This window comes from Magnolia sinica, chromosome 2, assembly GCF_029962835.1.
Source record: "Magnolia sinica isolate HGM2019 chromosome 2, MsV1, whole genome shotgun sequence".
NCBI lineage: Eukaryota > Viridiplantae > Streptophyta > Magnoliopsida > Magnoliales > Magnoliaceae > Magnolia > Magnolia sinica.
In genome coordinates, this window is record NC_080574.1 from 32,022,987 (window position 1) to 32,037,427 (window position 14,441).

Consider the following 14,441-nt stretch of genomic DNA (forward strand, 5'->3'; position numbering starts at 1 on the left):
CCATGACTTATTGGGAATCTTTTATGGATGATGGTGATCGTATGTACCTATATCTATTGTAGTAATGGTGTGTAGGGGTTGACTTCAACTTAAAATGTAGTAATGGTATGTAGGAGTTGACTTCAACTTAAAATGTGTGCTTTAATTACTTTTCCACGTACCTTAGATTCAAATTGTGTTTTTCTAGAGTGTGTGTGTGTGTGTGTGTGTGTGTATATATATATATATATCTCTGTGTGTGTGTGTGTGTGTGTGTGTGTGTGTGTGTGTGTGATTTTAAACTCAAAGCTTTATTGAATTCTTTATTTAACAATAAAAACTTACAAAAGTTTTTTCTGAAGGCCTTGTGAGGAACTCGCACTTTATGATTTTGACTTTAAAACATGACAACATTTATGCTTTGAGAACGTTATTTTGAAGTCCATCAAGTTAGTTATAGGTTCTCAATTGATAATGTCATGATATGTTACTTTATTGGTGCATATGTATGGAAAATGAATAATTGATGTGTTTTACTAGTTTTTCTGATTTATTTGGAATTTATTCAGTTTTTTTTTTTTTTTAAAGGTTTTTTTATTTAAAAGAAAATCGAAAAAGATCTTACGATTTATGATATGATTTTATTCAGGCCCTACTACGATTTGCGATATGATAATGATTATGTTAACTTTGCTGAGGAGTGCTGAGAACTCAATTGTCATGTTGGAATGGCATATAAATGTAATTCATTGTCTGGTCACTCCTGACACATTGTTCTTCCCATGCAGATGAATCGGGAGAAGCTCATGAAAATGGCCGGTGCTGTTCGCACTGGTGGAAAGGGGAGCATGCGAAGGTGCTCAATTTCATCCATTAGGCTCGTTGAGGGAAATATTTTGTTTGCTGCAAACTCCAAATTTTAAAGAGTAACCTATGAGATTTGTCTACATTACAAACAAGGCCATTGATTTCTTGAAAGGCCAAATGTGTTGGATTTCTTGAACTATTTGTCGAGCTATTCTTTATTTTTTTTTTCATCAGACTCGGACAAAGACCGGGACAGCAAACTCTTTATTTATTTATTTTTTACTTTTTTCGGACCAGGTGTTGTGAAGAGGGCATTTTCATGCAATGTGCAATGAGTAATTGGTTGTTGCTCTACTTCAAAATTAATTGTCACCTAGATGTTATGGATGTCTTCCTAGATCATTTTTAAAGAGAAATTTTGTTTTCCAATAAACCCTTTTTTTTCCCAGCAAAAATACAATGCTTTCAATGAAGTCTCTTTTTGCATGTATTGCTAATGGTTGGGGATCAAGTGATGTTCTAGGAACAGTAGAATATCTTAGCAATTTTTATTTTTATTTTTTAAATTTTTTATCTACAATTATTTTGTTATGTGAAAGGTTTCTCAATATTGTCGCCACCTCACCTCTAATTCACCAGCTATTTAATTTATGGTGAAACAACTGGTCTGTCCCTAATCCAGAGTGCATGTATTATGTTGTGTAATAAACCAGAAAGAAGAAGGCTGTTCACAAGACCACGACAACAGATGACAAAAGGCTTCAGAGCACCCTGAAGAGAATAGGGGTGAATGCAATCCCAGCCATTGAGGAAGTCAATATCTTCAAGGATGATGTTGTCATTCAGTTTCAGAACCCAAAAGGTAAGCCAAGCCATCAACACACTATAGGCATAACATGTTTTCTCCAAAGACATGTTATCTCCAAAGACAGCTACTTGGTTTCTGCTTGTTGATAATTTTCTCTTGTTGTTCAGTGCAAGCCTCAATCGCTGCCAATACATGGGTGGTTAGCGGTTCTCCTCAGACGAAAAGTATGACATCTCACTCTTATATGTTCACTGTGTTTAGCATCCCATGAATCCATGAATTTGGCACTGGGTTGTTGCATTCCTCAAATATATGATCTACATATTTCTAACTGTTTGTTTATTTATCCCCCATCTTCGAGAGTGTGGTTGCAACTGGGCATGGTGGGCAGATGCCTGTCCTTGCTTTGGGCTGTGTTTGGCCTGAAGATTCAAGGACCATGGTTTGTCATCGGTTCTAAGTTTAAGGCTGATAGCCCGATAGCTAATTTGGGCTGGACTTGGCCAATGCATATCTGAAGAGCTGACCAGTCGGACTGCTCCAGCCCAACTAATTTAGTGAGCAGAGTATTGTGCAGGTAGGCCCAGCCAACCTGAGCCCATTCTCGCAATCCCATGGCTGGGTTGCACTCAGGTCCTTATCTCCTGTGCCAAGCCTGGACATACTTTGCCCAGCCAGTCCTGCTCAGCTGCAATGCTATCTGAGTGACTTGAGCTGACACAATAATTGTGTTCTGTTCCAGAGCTTCAGGATCTACTACCTGGGATCATCAATCAATTAGGTATGTAACTCCCCATTTCCTTGTCTTCTCTGCAGCTTATTTTTGGAAGAATGTGTCACATTCTAATATGAATTTGGAAACAACCTTTCGATAGCTGCATCCATTGGTTGTGTTCTCATAGGGACCAAATGATCATTATGTTGGTTCCATCTGATACTATGTTTTTATGTAAAGACGACTGAACCCCCACCTTTTTTGGTGATGCTCGATAATTCCTAGCAGAAAGGCATGGTGATCTCAGTCATTCTCTGCCCCGAAGCATGACAGTTGATTTTTATTTATTTATTTGGCAAGAGCAATATGAGAATATAGAGAATTAGATTTGATATTTCTGTTGCAGTACTGATTGATGTTCTATCGTTTGGTCTATTTTCAGGGCCTGACAACTTGGATAATCTGAGGAAGCTTGCAGAGCAGTTTCAGAAGCAGGCACCAGGTGCCGTCCCCACAGAGGCAGATGACGATGATGATGTGCCAGAGCTTGTACCTGGAGAGACATTTGAAGCAGCCGCAGATGATGGCAAAACTTCTTAAGAGTTTTCAAGGGAGTTTTTATTTTTCATTTTTACCTACCTTGTTAAGTTTTTATTACTGCTGCTTGAAATACTGAAGAAAAAAGGCAGGTATTTTGGTGAAGTTAGAAACCATGGTAGAGTTTCTTTTATATTTTATTTTGCATGTATGGGATCCACCACACAAAAGAGTAACAACGGCATAAGGATTTTTCCCTTCTGTTGCATTCTCTATTTGAGTTTCTCGTCTCCTTGCCTTTTATATTTTATATGACTTTTAACTTCAAGGAAGATTCGTATTATTCTTCTTGAATAATTCCTGAATCACAAATAATCCATGAATTACTAATGAAATTTGTAATTTATGCTGTCGCATCCCTTAGTTTTCTTTATGGATGAGATTGTTAGGGGAAGTCACCAAGAACTGCAGATGTTTAGAGATCGGTGAATGTGGTAGGCTATGCTGTTTAGTTGCATCGTTTGTGACTATGATTTGCAGTTCTTGGGCTAATGGTATCTCGTCCATCCCATTGGCTCAAATCAAGGGACACCTAGAGATAAGCGGGGCCTCGCTGGTGTTTGTTTGGATCTCCCCCTTATAATAGGGGTCATTTGGCACTGGAGGTAAAATGGTTGTATTTCAAATCCAAGTAGCTTTTTTTTTTGGGTAATTGGCAGCTCTGGATTTGGAGATTAGAAGAGTATTGAGTTAAAAAAATGAGGCACATCCAAAGCTGTCTTTGGACCACACACAAAGCAGTAGGGACTTAAAGACTAACATTGAAACCTTTGTATGTGAGGATTATTTGCTATCTAACCTCTTCGGTCACGACAAACATGCATGAAGGGAAAACACGACCATCAGCTTGATCAGATTGTCTGTGGCCCCAAGAAGTTTTCACTAGTAGGCGTTCAATTCCCACTGTTTCCTGTTGTGTGGCCCACTTGAGCCTCATATCTGCCTCTTTTTTTTTTATTTTTTATTTTTATTTTTTAATCTCTTGCCTTCAAAAAAATGGATGGACGGTGTGGATCTAATACCTACATGATGGGTAGACGGAAGTTCCCCATTTCAACAGTTCCAGTTTTCTTCTCTCCAGCAAGCAGCTGAATTTCTCTCTCTACTCTTCAAATTTACGTTGCTCATGATGATTTGTTTCCTAGATCGGCACCATCCATACATTCTAGGGTAGGCAGATCCAAAGCTCAAGTGGACCACACCACAGTAAACAATAGGAATTGAGGCTTCCTGGGCCACAGAATAAGTTAGATGGTAATTAAGCCTCACGGTTGGCTCTTGTAAGGTTTCAACGGCAGTTTGTTCAATCCCCACTTATTTTTGTGGTGTGGTCCACTTGACCTTTGCATGTACCTCATTTTTGGGCTCATGTTCTAATATTATCTAGAAAAATTGATGGGCGGTGTGGATCTAACAAAGAAGTCAGTGTGGGCCCTGAGAAGTCTATCCTGTGACTCCTCTGCCCATGTCGGATCCATCTGAGATTTTTGACATGCATGGTCTATTGATGGAATCGAAGCATACTGGTGAAAGAAAGTGAAGTGGGGAATAAGGTCATCTGAAACAGATTCATGGAAATGTAAGGAACGATTTGAAGGAATTGGAAGTTTGGTTCTTTCAAAATCCAATCCCTATAAAGGGCCTTTTTTGCATTCCCACCTCAAACCTGACTTCGGTACAAAATCCATTGGATTTCCACATGACTTCAAATCTATGCTGTCAAGTTACCCCTTTGTGTACCCCTTCAACTGGAGAGATTATTTTATTTTTTTTTCAGCCTTTTGGAGCCTGTGCGATAAAGTAGGGCCCATGGTAAGGAATTTGCAATATTCAGACTGCATATATGTTGTGCTGCCACATTTTAGGAGGTAGGTCTAAAAACATTGTCGATATAAGAAAACGTAATGTATCAATCTCCATTGAAACTTTTACCTTTGTCCCTATATTGATTAGTATATATAAATAGAGATCTAAATTCTAGCAGTCCTGTTGAGATGGCCGAGTTGGTCTAAGGCGCCAGATTAAGGTTCTGGTCCGAAAGGGCGTGGGTTCAAATCCCACTCTCAACATTGTTTCATTTCTTTTCTTTTACTTACATTTCTTTACATTTCCCTGTGTCCCATTTAATTTTGGACGACTCTGATCATTCAGTGGTTAGTAATAAATATGCATTAAGAGTGCTGTATCAGATTTTACTTCTGCTTGTTTTTTTTTTTTTTTTTAATTTTAATTTTTTTTTAATTTTAAATCTTTTGTCCTTTACATCTCTTTTTTTCTTTTACTTACATTTCCCTACGTTCTGTTTAATTTTGGAAGACTCTAATCAATTAGTGGTCAGTTATACTTACATTTCCTTGTGTTCCATTTAATTTTGGACGACCCTGATCATTCAGTGGCCAGTAATAAATATATATTAAGAGTGCTGCCTCCACTATGAGTATTACAATGTGCAAACGTTTTTTCAACTTGTTTTGGCGAGGGACTAATCTAGAGGGTTATAACTTGGATGATCTGGATTTCCGTGTATGGCATGTGTACAATTGATTATTGTAAAAAAAAAATGCTTGCACATGATTAATGTATGCGACGACAAAACACAAAAGAAAATGGTAAAAAAAATTAAAAAAAATTAAAAACAAAACAAAGAAAGGGTTAAATTAAAACAAGAGACAAGGATTTGCGTGGTTAATCAATAGGCCTATTCCATAAGGTAGTAACACAATTTTATTCTTAACTAGAAACAAGAAAAACAAAAATATAAGGCGTACTTCTCTCTCGTACAAGAATCCCACACAAGGAATACTACAAAAGACGAATTAATGGAGTACCTCTCTAACTATGGTACTTACTTTATATAGACCACCATAAGAGAGATCCGGTGGCAAAACTTAGAGAAATTAGGCCTTCATCGGACTGTATGTTCGTAGGCACGTGTAAGAGATAGAGATAGATAGATAGATAGAGAGAGAGAGAGAGAGTTTGTCTCTCACTAGGAGACATTCCCAGTCTTTGCCGCCACAACATTTTTTTCACTTGAAGACTAGTTTTTCTACTAATATGAAAAACACTTCCAATAACACCTGCTTAAACGTTATCAGTTGGTAGGTAAAAATGATTCAAAGAGAAATTCTACACCAAATAAATTTCTCCTTTGCAATGGGCTTCATTAGCACGTCTGCTACATTGTTGTTAGTGTAAATTATCTGTGATGAAATCTGACCATCATCAATAATATTGAAAGTGCTATGTTGATAAACCCTAAGTATTGTCAAATTTTGGTGTGACAAACCAATTCAAGTTTGTATTTTGATTTGTATCAAACTTGTGCATCTGTTCACATTAAATCTACGACGTTCATTTTGTTCGTGCTGAATCTATCTTGCTGATATCTACGACGAACTTACCGAGATCTTCAAACTGGAAGAAAGTGAAGACTTTCATATATTGAGTGAAGACAGAGTTTTCAAGAACATTATGGTTCAAGATCTGGAACCAGAAAAGTCTAAGAACTCAAGACTTAGTTGAAGATTATGTTTGGTATGTCAAGTTCAAGCTTTAAAGATTACAAGAACTAAAGCTACTGAAGTGATCGATAGATTAAATGTTCATATGTTCTATCTCACAAGTAAGATATGATTGATCTTAGATCATGATTAGATCATGTCATACTTTTAGTCGGTCATTTTAGTCATTTTATAAGTGTAAAATTTTGTTCTTTTGACTAGCCTTAGCACTAGCTTGACCAGTCCTAGTATTTTCTCGACCAGTCTAGGATTTATTATGAAAATTTGAAATTTTTCTGTTGGTCTACGACCAGTCCTGGAAACTACTCGACTAGTCGTGTGAATAGTGCTCGACCAGTCGTGCAATGCTCGACTCGTTTTCCAGCGAGTAATCTAGACTCACACGACTTATCGTGTGGTGTCCATGACCAGTCGAGCAGGCCACTCGACCAGTCATGGGACCCACAAGGCCAGTCGTGCAGCTGAAAAATCTTATCGCGCCAGAATTTTTGAGAATCTGTTTGGATAAGGTCAATCATAGCTAACCAAAGGCTAGTCGTGCGAATTGATTTTTCACTTATAAATAGTGCTCGAATTTTAGAGTTTCTATTCATTCTTATCATTCTTAAGCAATCACTCTTAGATTATTTTAAGTACATTCTAAACTATTTTGTACATATTTAAGATTATTTAAAGTAGCTCTTGTAATTTGATTTTGATTCTCTATTTCATTCTTATTTTGAAAAGAGATATTTGATTTACCCTTTCTTGAGATCAAAATCAATACAAAGCCCTTACTAATTTAATTAAAAATCATCTAGACTTTGAACCCTTTACACTTGTAAGACTGAATGTTGAACATCTACGTCATCATCAAGTTGGTTCCACCGGGTTGCTTCAGAATCGTCATATAAATAAGTCTTTATTTTTTCTGTAATTCAATTCATTTCTGGTTTGTGAGATTGTTCCAGAAAATCTCTATTTTAGTTTTGTCTAGGGTGATCCAGAAAATCTCGGAGCGAGGGGTTTTTTGAATTGTGTAAGCCCATCTAAAGACACAATTATGAAGATTTTAGGTGAACCTTGAAAAACTTATTTTGATTAGTGAACGTTAATATCCCGTGGGAGTGGATATTAGGAGTAGAGTAGTTGTGTGACTGTTTATTAACAGTTGGTGTACACACAAGAGAACCACTATAATTTTCTGTGTTTGGTGGATGTGTGATTTATTTCTTTATCTTTTATGATTTAAGATTGTGGGATGTATTTGTGGATGTGAATGTTGTAATCTTTATATTTCAGCATTGTGTGGTGAGTGTTGTGATAAATTAGTTTCTACTTCTTTCATATCCTCTTGAATTGGAGTTTTTGAGACTCATCCACGCTCTAGTAAGGTTATCCTGCCATAAACTATTGGTTTTTGGTGTTAGGTTGTCCGTAGAACCAAGTTTGTATCAACCTCTCAATACTTGATTTTTGAAGTTGTTATTTCATTTTATTATTTGCATTCTTTTTGGCTATCTGTTGTTTATATTCTGCTTATCAATTTTTTATTTAACATAATCCTATTCACCCCCCCTCTAAGACATATAGTTCGGCCTTTTCAAATATCACGAACAAAGTAATAGTGAACATCAATATACTTGATCCGAACATAAAATATCAGAATTTTAGCTTCGTTAGCACGTCTGCTACATTGTTGTTAGTGTGAATTATTTGTGATAAAATCTGACCATTATCCATAATATCACGAACAAAGTGATATTGAACATCGATATGCTTGGTCCGAACATAAAATATCAGATTTTTAGCTAAGTGTAATGCACTTTGACTGTTACAGTGAATCACCACCAAAGTTTGTTTGAATTTCAATTCTTCTGTCAATCTCTTCAACCAAGTAACTTCTTTACATGCTTGTGTAGCTGACATGTATTCTACCTTCATACTAGACAAGGCCACCACTAAAAGTAGTCTCGACATCTAATTAATCGCACTACCGACTAAAGAGAAAATATAACATGTGGTAAATCTTCTTTTGTCACGATCTCTTTCATAATATGCATCCACAAACCCAATCAACTCTAAATTTTGGTCGTTATAACAAATATCTGCTTCAGAAGTACTTTCAAGGAACAAAGAATTTAATTTACAATAATTTCATGATCTCTCCCTGACTTTGCCATGTATTTACTGGTTGCTCCCACTGCTTGCCTAATGTTTAGTATGGTGCACACCATGACAAATATAAGACTCTATCCCATTGATGAATATGATACTTAAGACATATATGTGTTTTCCTCTTTTCTGTTAGAACACTGATATGAAGATAACTTGTAATCAACATGACATGGAGTATTAACTAAGTTAGGATTCTGTATGTCGAAGTAGCATAAAACTCTTTCATTGTAATCTTTTTAGGTTTTTCAAACTTTCTATTTCTAAGTATAGTTATCTCATGAATTTGATTAATGACACACAAATCCTTCATATCAAATTTTCTAGACAAACAAGCTTTTAATGTTGCAATAACATCTCTACTAATACTCATAACTAGCATGTTATCCACATACAATAATAAGATAATAAAATCATAATTACCATAACTATCAATATAGGCGCAATGGTCTAACTCATACCTCTGAAATCCCAAGCTCACGATGAAGAAAACAAACTGTTTGTACCAACACTTTTGCTCATATTTTAAACCGTACAATGATCTGTTCAGCTGACAAATTAGATTCTTCTTGTTTTCTTCAATAAGGCCTTTGGATTGAGTTATATAAATTTTTTCATCAATATTTTAATGTAGAAAAATAAACATCTAACTACTCTATATTTAAGTTAAACACCATTGTCATACTTAATATAATACAAATAATACTCAAATAGACACATGGAGAGAAGATTTCATTAAAGTTAATATTTGATTTCTGATCATACACTTTTACCAGTGATCGGGCTTAGTATATTTCCGTATTTTTATTAATATCATTTTCAACTTGAAAACCCATTTACAACCAATAGTCTTTTACCATTTGGGTAATTCAACCAATTTCTAAGTCTTATTCTTATACAGAGCTCACATCTCCTTCTCTATAGACACTTTTTATTGACTAACATCCACAAATTTATATGCCCCTCGATATGAACAAGGCTCACACTCTTTTGTTATACAAGTGTAAACTGCAATATAATCCTCGAGTTAAATAAAAGATTTTGTAGCCCTCTTCAGTTGACCTTGATAACTTTGAGTTTCAGCAATTGGTATCTCCTTTGCATGCTCTTCATCAGCTTCCTCTTTAACGATATCATTAATTTGTTGACCTTTAGAATCAACAAGATGATTTTGAATATTATTTAAAGATTTAAATTCAATTATCTACTATGACTCTAATCTTAACAATTTTAAATCTTTCTACAATGAATCTTCATTAAAAATCATATCTCGACTAATTATTAACTTATGAGTAGTAAGGTCCCACAATCTATACTATTTTGTTCCATCTGCATATCTAAGAAAAATAAAATTTCTTAACCTTGCATCTAACTTAATCCTATATTCCTTAAAAATTCATTCATAAGCGTGACAAAAACTACAAATGTATGAATACTTAATAAGTTTTTTTGGACCATACATCTTAAGGGATCTTGTAATTTAGTACTGTAATAGGAGAACAATATATCAAGTAACAAGCCTTATTAATGATTTCCATCGAAAAATATTTCTTGAGCCTAACCAAACTCAACATGCTTCTAGGATGATTAATAAGCTTACAATTCATACGTTATGCAACTCTGTTTTGTTGTAGAGTACTAGGGAATGTGTAGTGCCTCTTAATGTTATGCTCACTGTAAGAGGTACACTCTTCTCCGTAATCAGTTATTAGACACTTAATTTTTTTGGTTTACTTTTGATTTTTAACTAATATTGCTTTGAACTTGATAAAACATGTAAAAGCATCACTTTTTCTTTTTAATATATAAACTTATATATTACTTGAAAAATCGTTAATAACTAAAACGAAGTACTTCAAGCCTCCAAATAATTTAACTATATCAAGTATTAGAATGAATTAAATTTAAAATATTTTTACTTTTAGTAGTAAGTGAGGAAATACAAGCTCTATGAAACTTTCTAAATAGGAAATCCTAAAAAAAAAATTTAAGTTAATAGACTTTAAAATAAGAAGTAAATTTTTTTCGAGAAGTACCTTTAGTCCTTGTTTATGTGGCCCAACCACATATGTCAGATTGTAGCACAATCTATCACAACATCAACAATAATAGCATCGCCAACTATGTTATCTCCAATCAAACTATATAAACCATCCATTAACTTTTTTTTGCTGCCAGTATCATCCCTTTGCAACTTTCAATCGGCTCTTTTCACTAGAAAATTTATACCCGTCTTTATCAATTTTTTTTAATGACAGAAGACTCTTCTGCAAGTTTGATATGTGCCGCACACTAGAAACTATACATATGATTTCAACAAACATGATAATCCTAACATCACCGATCTTTATAATTTTACGCATGTTATCATCACTCATGTAAAATGTGCCATCATCACATGACTAATATATGCAGAAATAATTTCTGTGTGGAGTCATGTGGAACAAAGTACTTGAATTTAAAATCCATTGATGACTCAAATTCTCTCGTAGAATTACTAAAGATAATACTTTCTCATTCTTAGATTTTTTTATTTTTTTTTAAACTAGATTTTCTTGGAAATCATTTGAATCTGATGCTTCATGTAAATCAGGTTTGTAATTTTCATAATTTTATAATTTTTATGTAATTAGTAATTCTTTCTATGATTCTAACAATTACGTGTTTTTTTACCATTTCGACTTGAATATTGTTTGATTTCTCCCTCATGTACCTTTTTTAATAGATCTTCCTCTAACCATCATAGTATCACCAATAGATTCTCTATGCATTTTTTTACAAGACTCTTTAGCCAGCAATGTGGACATAACTAACTCCATAGTGAGATTTAGAAAACTTTAAACAATCAATTGTGCACACGTAACCATTGAAATTGGACTTTAACTATCTAACACGTCCCTCAACCTGTCAAGGTTATGATGAGGGATTTAAAATTGTAAATGAATAAATATAAATCGCTTAGATATAAATTTTGTTTATTTCACGATGATGCGAAGATACGGATTTAAAATCAAATAGTTGGATGGGTTAATAGGTCCAGAAAGAGTGTCCTTAATGATTTACATTGATGATAGGTTGAGCATATAAAGATATATAAGCTTAGGATGTATAAAAGGGTGTGTATGTACATGTACTTGAGAGTGAGGTCGTTAAATTGTGATTTTGATAGTAGGTTAAACTTATACTTAGCTAACATATAAGATAAATAGATCAAAATCTTATATGTGAGTACGAGCAGATATGATAATACATGTTGGTTTTCTATGATCAAATGGTTTGAAAGTAAAGTGGACGATTAGATAGCTTCATCTAATGATGAGTGATAGTTCCAATGGTTGGTTTAATGAATAATTGAGTATATGAATATATATGAAACTTGAAGGTCGTTATGAGGTATATGTGTATAAGTGTGAGTATACGTGCGTGTATGTCTGCAGCATATTCTCTAAATTAAGAATTTACACTAAAAATATACATGTGGACAAGTACTCGTGTAATTTATTCATGCATAAAAAATGTTAGGTTATTACTAAAGGGAACTCAAAGAGTCTATAGCCTCTTGGCAATTCGTAGTACTGATTGATTCAATTTGGATAAGGCTTCTTATAAGTTAGTCTATTTACATGACAACCTTATTGGTAGCATGCAAAATTTTGAATTAAATTAATTAAATCATCACAACCCATTTGAGATACATGAGTAGGTGCTCGATGTCCATGAGTGGATGGGTAAACCATTGATGGAATCAGGTTAGTTGTACGATGCGCTGGTGGCACGGGAGGTTGCCCCCAGGCTGTTCGGCACCTGATATGTACTGTCCCTCAAGGGCTTTACGTTTGATGCCTCTTAGTTATATTGGTTGTACGGGTGACCATTTCAACCCTTCTTTTTTATGTCGATCAGAGGCTATGGTGAATTTTGGCTAAACTGATATTGATCAAACCGATTAATCCCTGGCTCTAAGTTTAAAGAGGATTTGGTATATAAAGATCTATATTAGCAGGACGACTGTCTAAAAGCCTTTCTAACAAAAAGTCCATAAGCTTGTTTAGGTTTTCAGCTTGGAGCCTTGCCTAATCAGCTTGAAGTCGTGCTTACTTAGTTTGAATTAGTCATTGTTCTGACAATTGTTGTAGACTAGTTGTACATTGTACAAAGCATATATAAAATTCTCAAGCGTATTATTGAATGAAGATGGACCAACTTTTAATTGAATCGGCTCTAGTAGATGAAATATGTGTGGTCCAACTTCCATAGGAATTTCTTGTGGATTTGGCATTTACTAGTCCTCGGGATGAATAGAAAGCCTTGTGGACTTCTTACTCATTATGTTATAGAATTGGATTAAGCAATACAAACAGGTCCCATAGGCATGTCAAAGAATGTGTTTGGCTTGAAATACGGTGATGCATATGCGCAAATAGTGTCGAGCATGCCAATGCATTTTACAGTTCGATTCAAATGAAACACATTTAACTCCAAGTGCCAAGATAGATAGAGAGACCATGGGCAGTCATCTATAACTGAGAATTGAAGTAATTTAATTGTCTATTCACCCACTCATATGTGCAATTAAGCGATTTATGAAGGGGAGGATTCATCCATCTAATAAGTTCCTTTTGCCTTTCAAACGAAAAGACTTTTTTTTTTTTTCCCAACCATGATAACATAAATAATTTGGTATGAACAATATGTAAGTAAAATGAACTTAATTATATTATTGAAATGAAAATAAAACTTACAAACATATCCGTCGGCAATCCAAAATCTATGGCGTTGATGGCGAGGATTTAGATATTAAATCTTCCTTAGTCCAACGACTTGAGTGTGGATGAAGGGAATTACACTATTAAAGGCAAAAAATAAAAGTCTTAGTTGCAATCCAAAGCTTGGCATATAAATAGAAGGAAATTACATTATTATTATTCTAGGTCACTCCAATGTAGCAATGTAGACGGATGAGATTACATTAATTCCTATTTTAGGTCGGTCTAACGTAATAGCATACACAAATATATTACACTACTTCCTAGTCTAAGATCGGCCCAACGTAACAGCGTAAGCATGTATTTCTATGCTAAGGTAAGATAAAAGACAAAATTAATAAGCAAAATTGTGTTGTAGATCATTTGATTTAGATTTGTGTTTTGTTAGCGATGGTTCGAAGCTCTTTGATCTTCCTTCTATTTATAGAACTTGAATAACGTTTGTGAGGAGAGATCTTTGTAGCCACTTCTCATTTTTATTGAAGTGGAGATAACCGTATGGACCAATAGATAGTCGTTTCTTATCAAACGACACTACATGTGCTAATTGTTTGTCTGAAGTTGGTCATCGGTTGTGCACATGTCCTACTCCCGTTGTGTGGACGAGAGTTTCTCCTGAGTTGCCAATGTGGTGATGACTATTCACTTCTCTGCGTCAATGTAAATGATGCATTGTGATATTATAGGTCAACTTAGTGTAGTTGCTACTTTGCTCCTGAAATATCTTCTGCTGAGGAAACCATGCAACACACCATGGCGGGCCGACGAAACCTTCCAGCAGATGTGACTGTGTTTGGGTTGAAATATAGCTTTATAGGGCCTAAAATCAATATAAATCTAAATCTCAAGTGGTTCCATCATACAAAAAGTATGCATGCATCATTATACATTGAAAATTTTTTCTCCTTCTCTCACGGTATAGCCAGCCTTAGTTTCTTTCTCCATTTCTATGCGACATGCCATAAGATTAATTAGAATATATAAATAGAGATCTATACTTTAAAAGGCTAGTTGAGATGGCCAAGATGGTCTAAGGCGCCAGATTAAGGTTCTGGTCCGAAAGGGTCTGGGTTCAAATCCCACTCTCAACA

General features: G+C 34.9%; 1 protein-coding gene and 2 non-coding genes across 4 annotated transcripts; all 3 read left to right on the forward strand.

Moving 5' to 3' along the window:
- The first annotated feature begins 761 nt into the window (after positions 1 to 761).
- Positions 762 to 3,107, forward strand: LOC131236900 (nascent polypeptide-associated complex subunit beta-like). 2 transcript variants are annotated; one of them, XM_058234424.1, is made up of 5 exons: positions 762 to 835; positions 1,500 to 1,648; positions 1,762 to 1,818; positions 2,337 to 2,375; positions 2,752 to 3,107. In XM_058234424.1, the coding sequence occupies exons 1-5, from the start codon at positions 762 to 764 to the stop codon at positions 2,907 to 2,909; spliced, it is 477 nt and encodes a 158-aa protein (XP_058090407.1). In that variant the 3' UTR covers positions 2,910 to 3,107. The 2 variants fall into 2 exon arrangements, with proteins under 2 accessions (XP_058090407.1, XP_058090408.1); XM_058234425.1 differs by lacking the exons at positions 2,337 to 2,375; positions 2,752 to 3,107 and adding an exon at positions 2,160 to 2,330 and having other exon boundaries at positions 768 to 835.
- Positions 3,108 to 4,894: 1,787 nt separating this feature from the next.
- TRNAL-AAG (transfer RNA leucine (anticodon AAG)) lies at positions 4,895 to 4,975 on the forward strand. Its single transcript has one exon. It is a non-coding gene; the product is annotated as a tRNA-Leu (tRNA).
- Positions 4,976 to 14,360: 9,385 nt separating this feature from the next.
- Positions 14,361 to 14,441, forward strand: TRNAL-AAG (transfer RNA leucine (anticodon AAG)). Its single transcript has one exon. It is a non-coding gene; the product is annotated as a tRNA-Leu (tRNA).

Coding starts and splice junctions, on each gene's coding strand:
- LOC131236900 (XM_058234424.1), top strand. CDS start 762: ATGCAGATGAATCGGGAGAAGCTCATGAAAATGGCCGGTGCTGTTCGC. Junction 836..1,499: donor GGAAAGGGGAGCATGCGAAG/GTGCTCAATTTC, acceptor GTAATAAACCAG/AAAGAAGAAGGCTGTTCACA. Junction 1,649..1,761: donor TCAGTTTCAGAACCCAAAAG/GTAAGCCAAGCC, acceptor CTTGTTGTTCAG/TGCAAGCCTCAATCGCTGCC.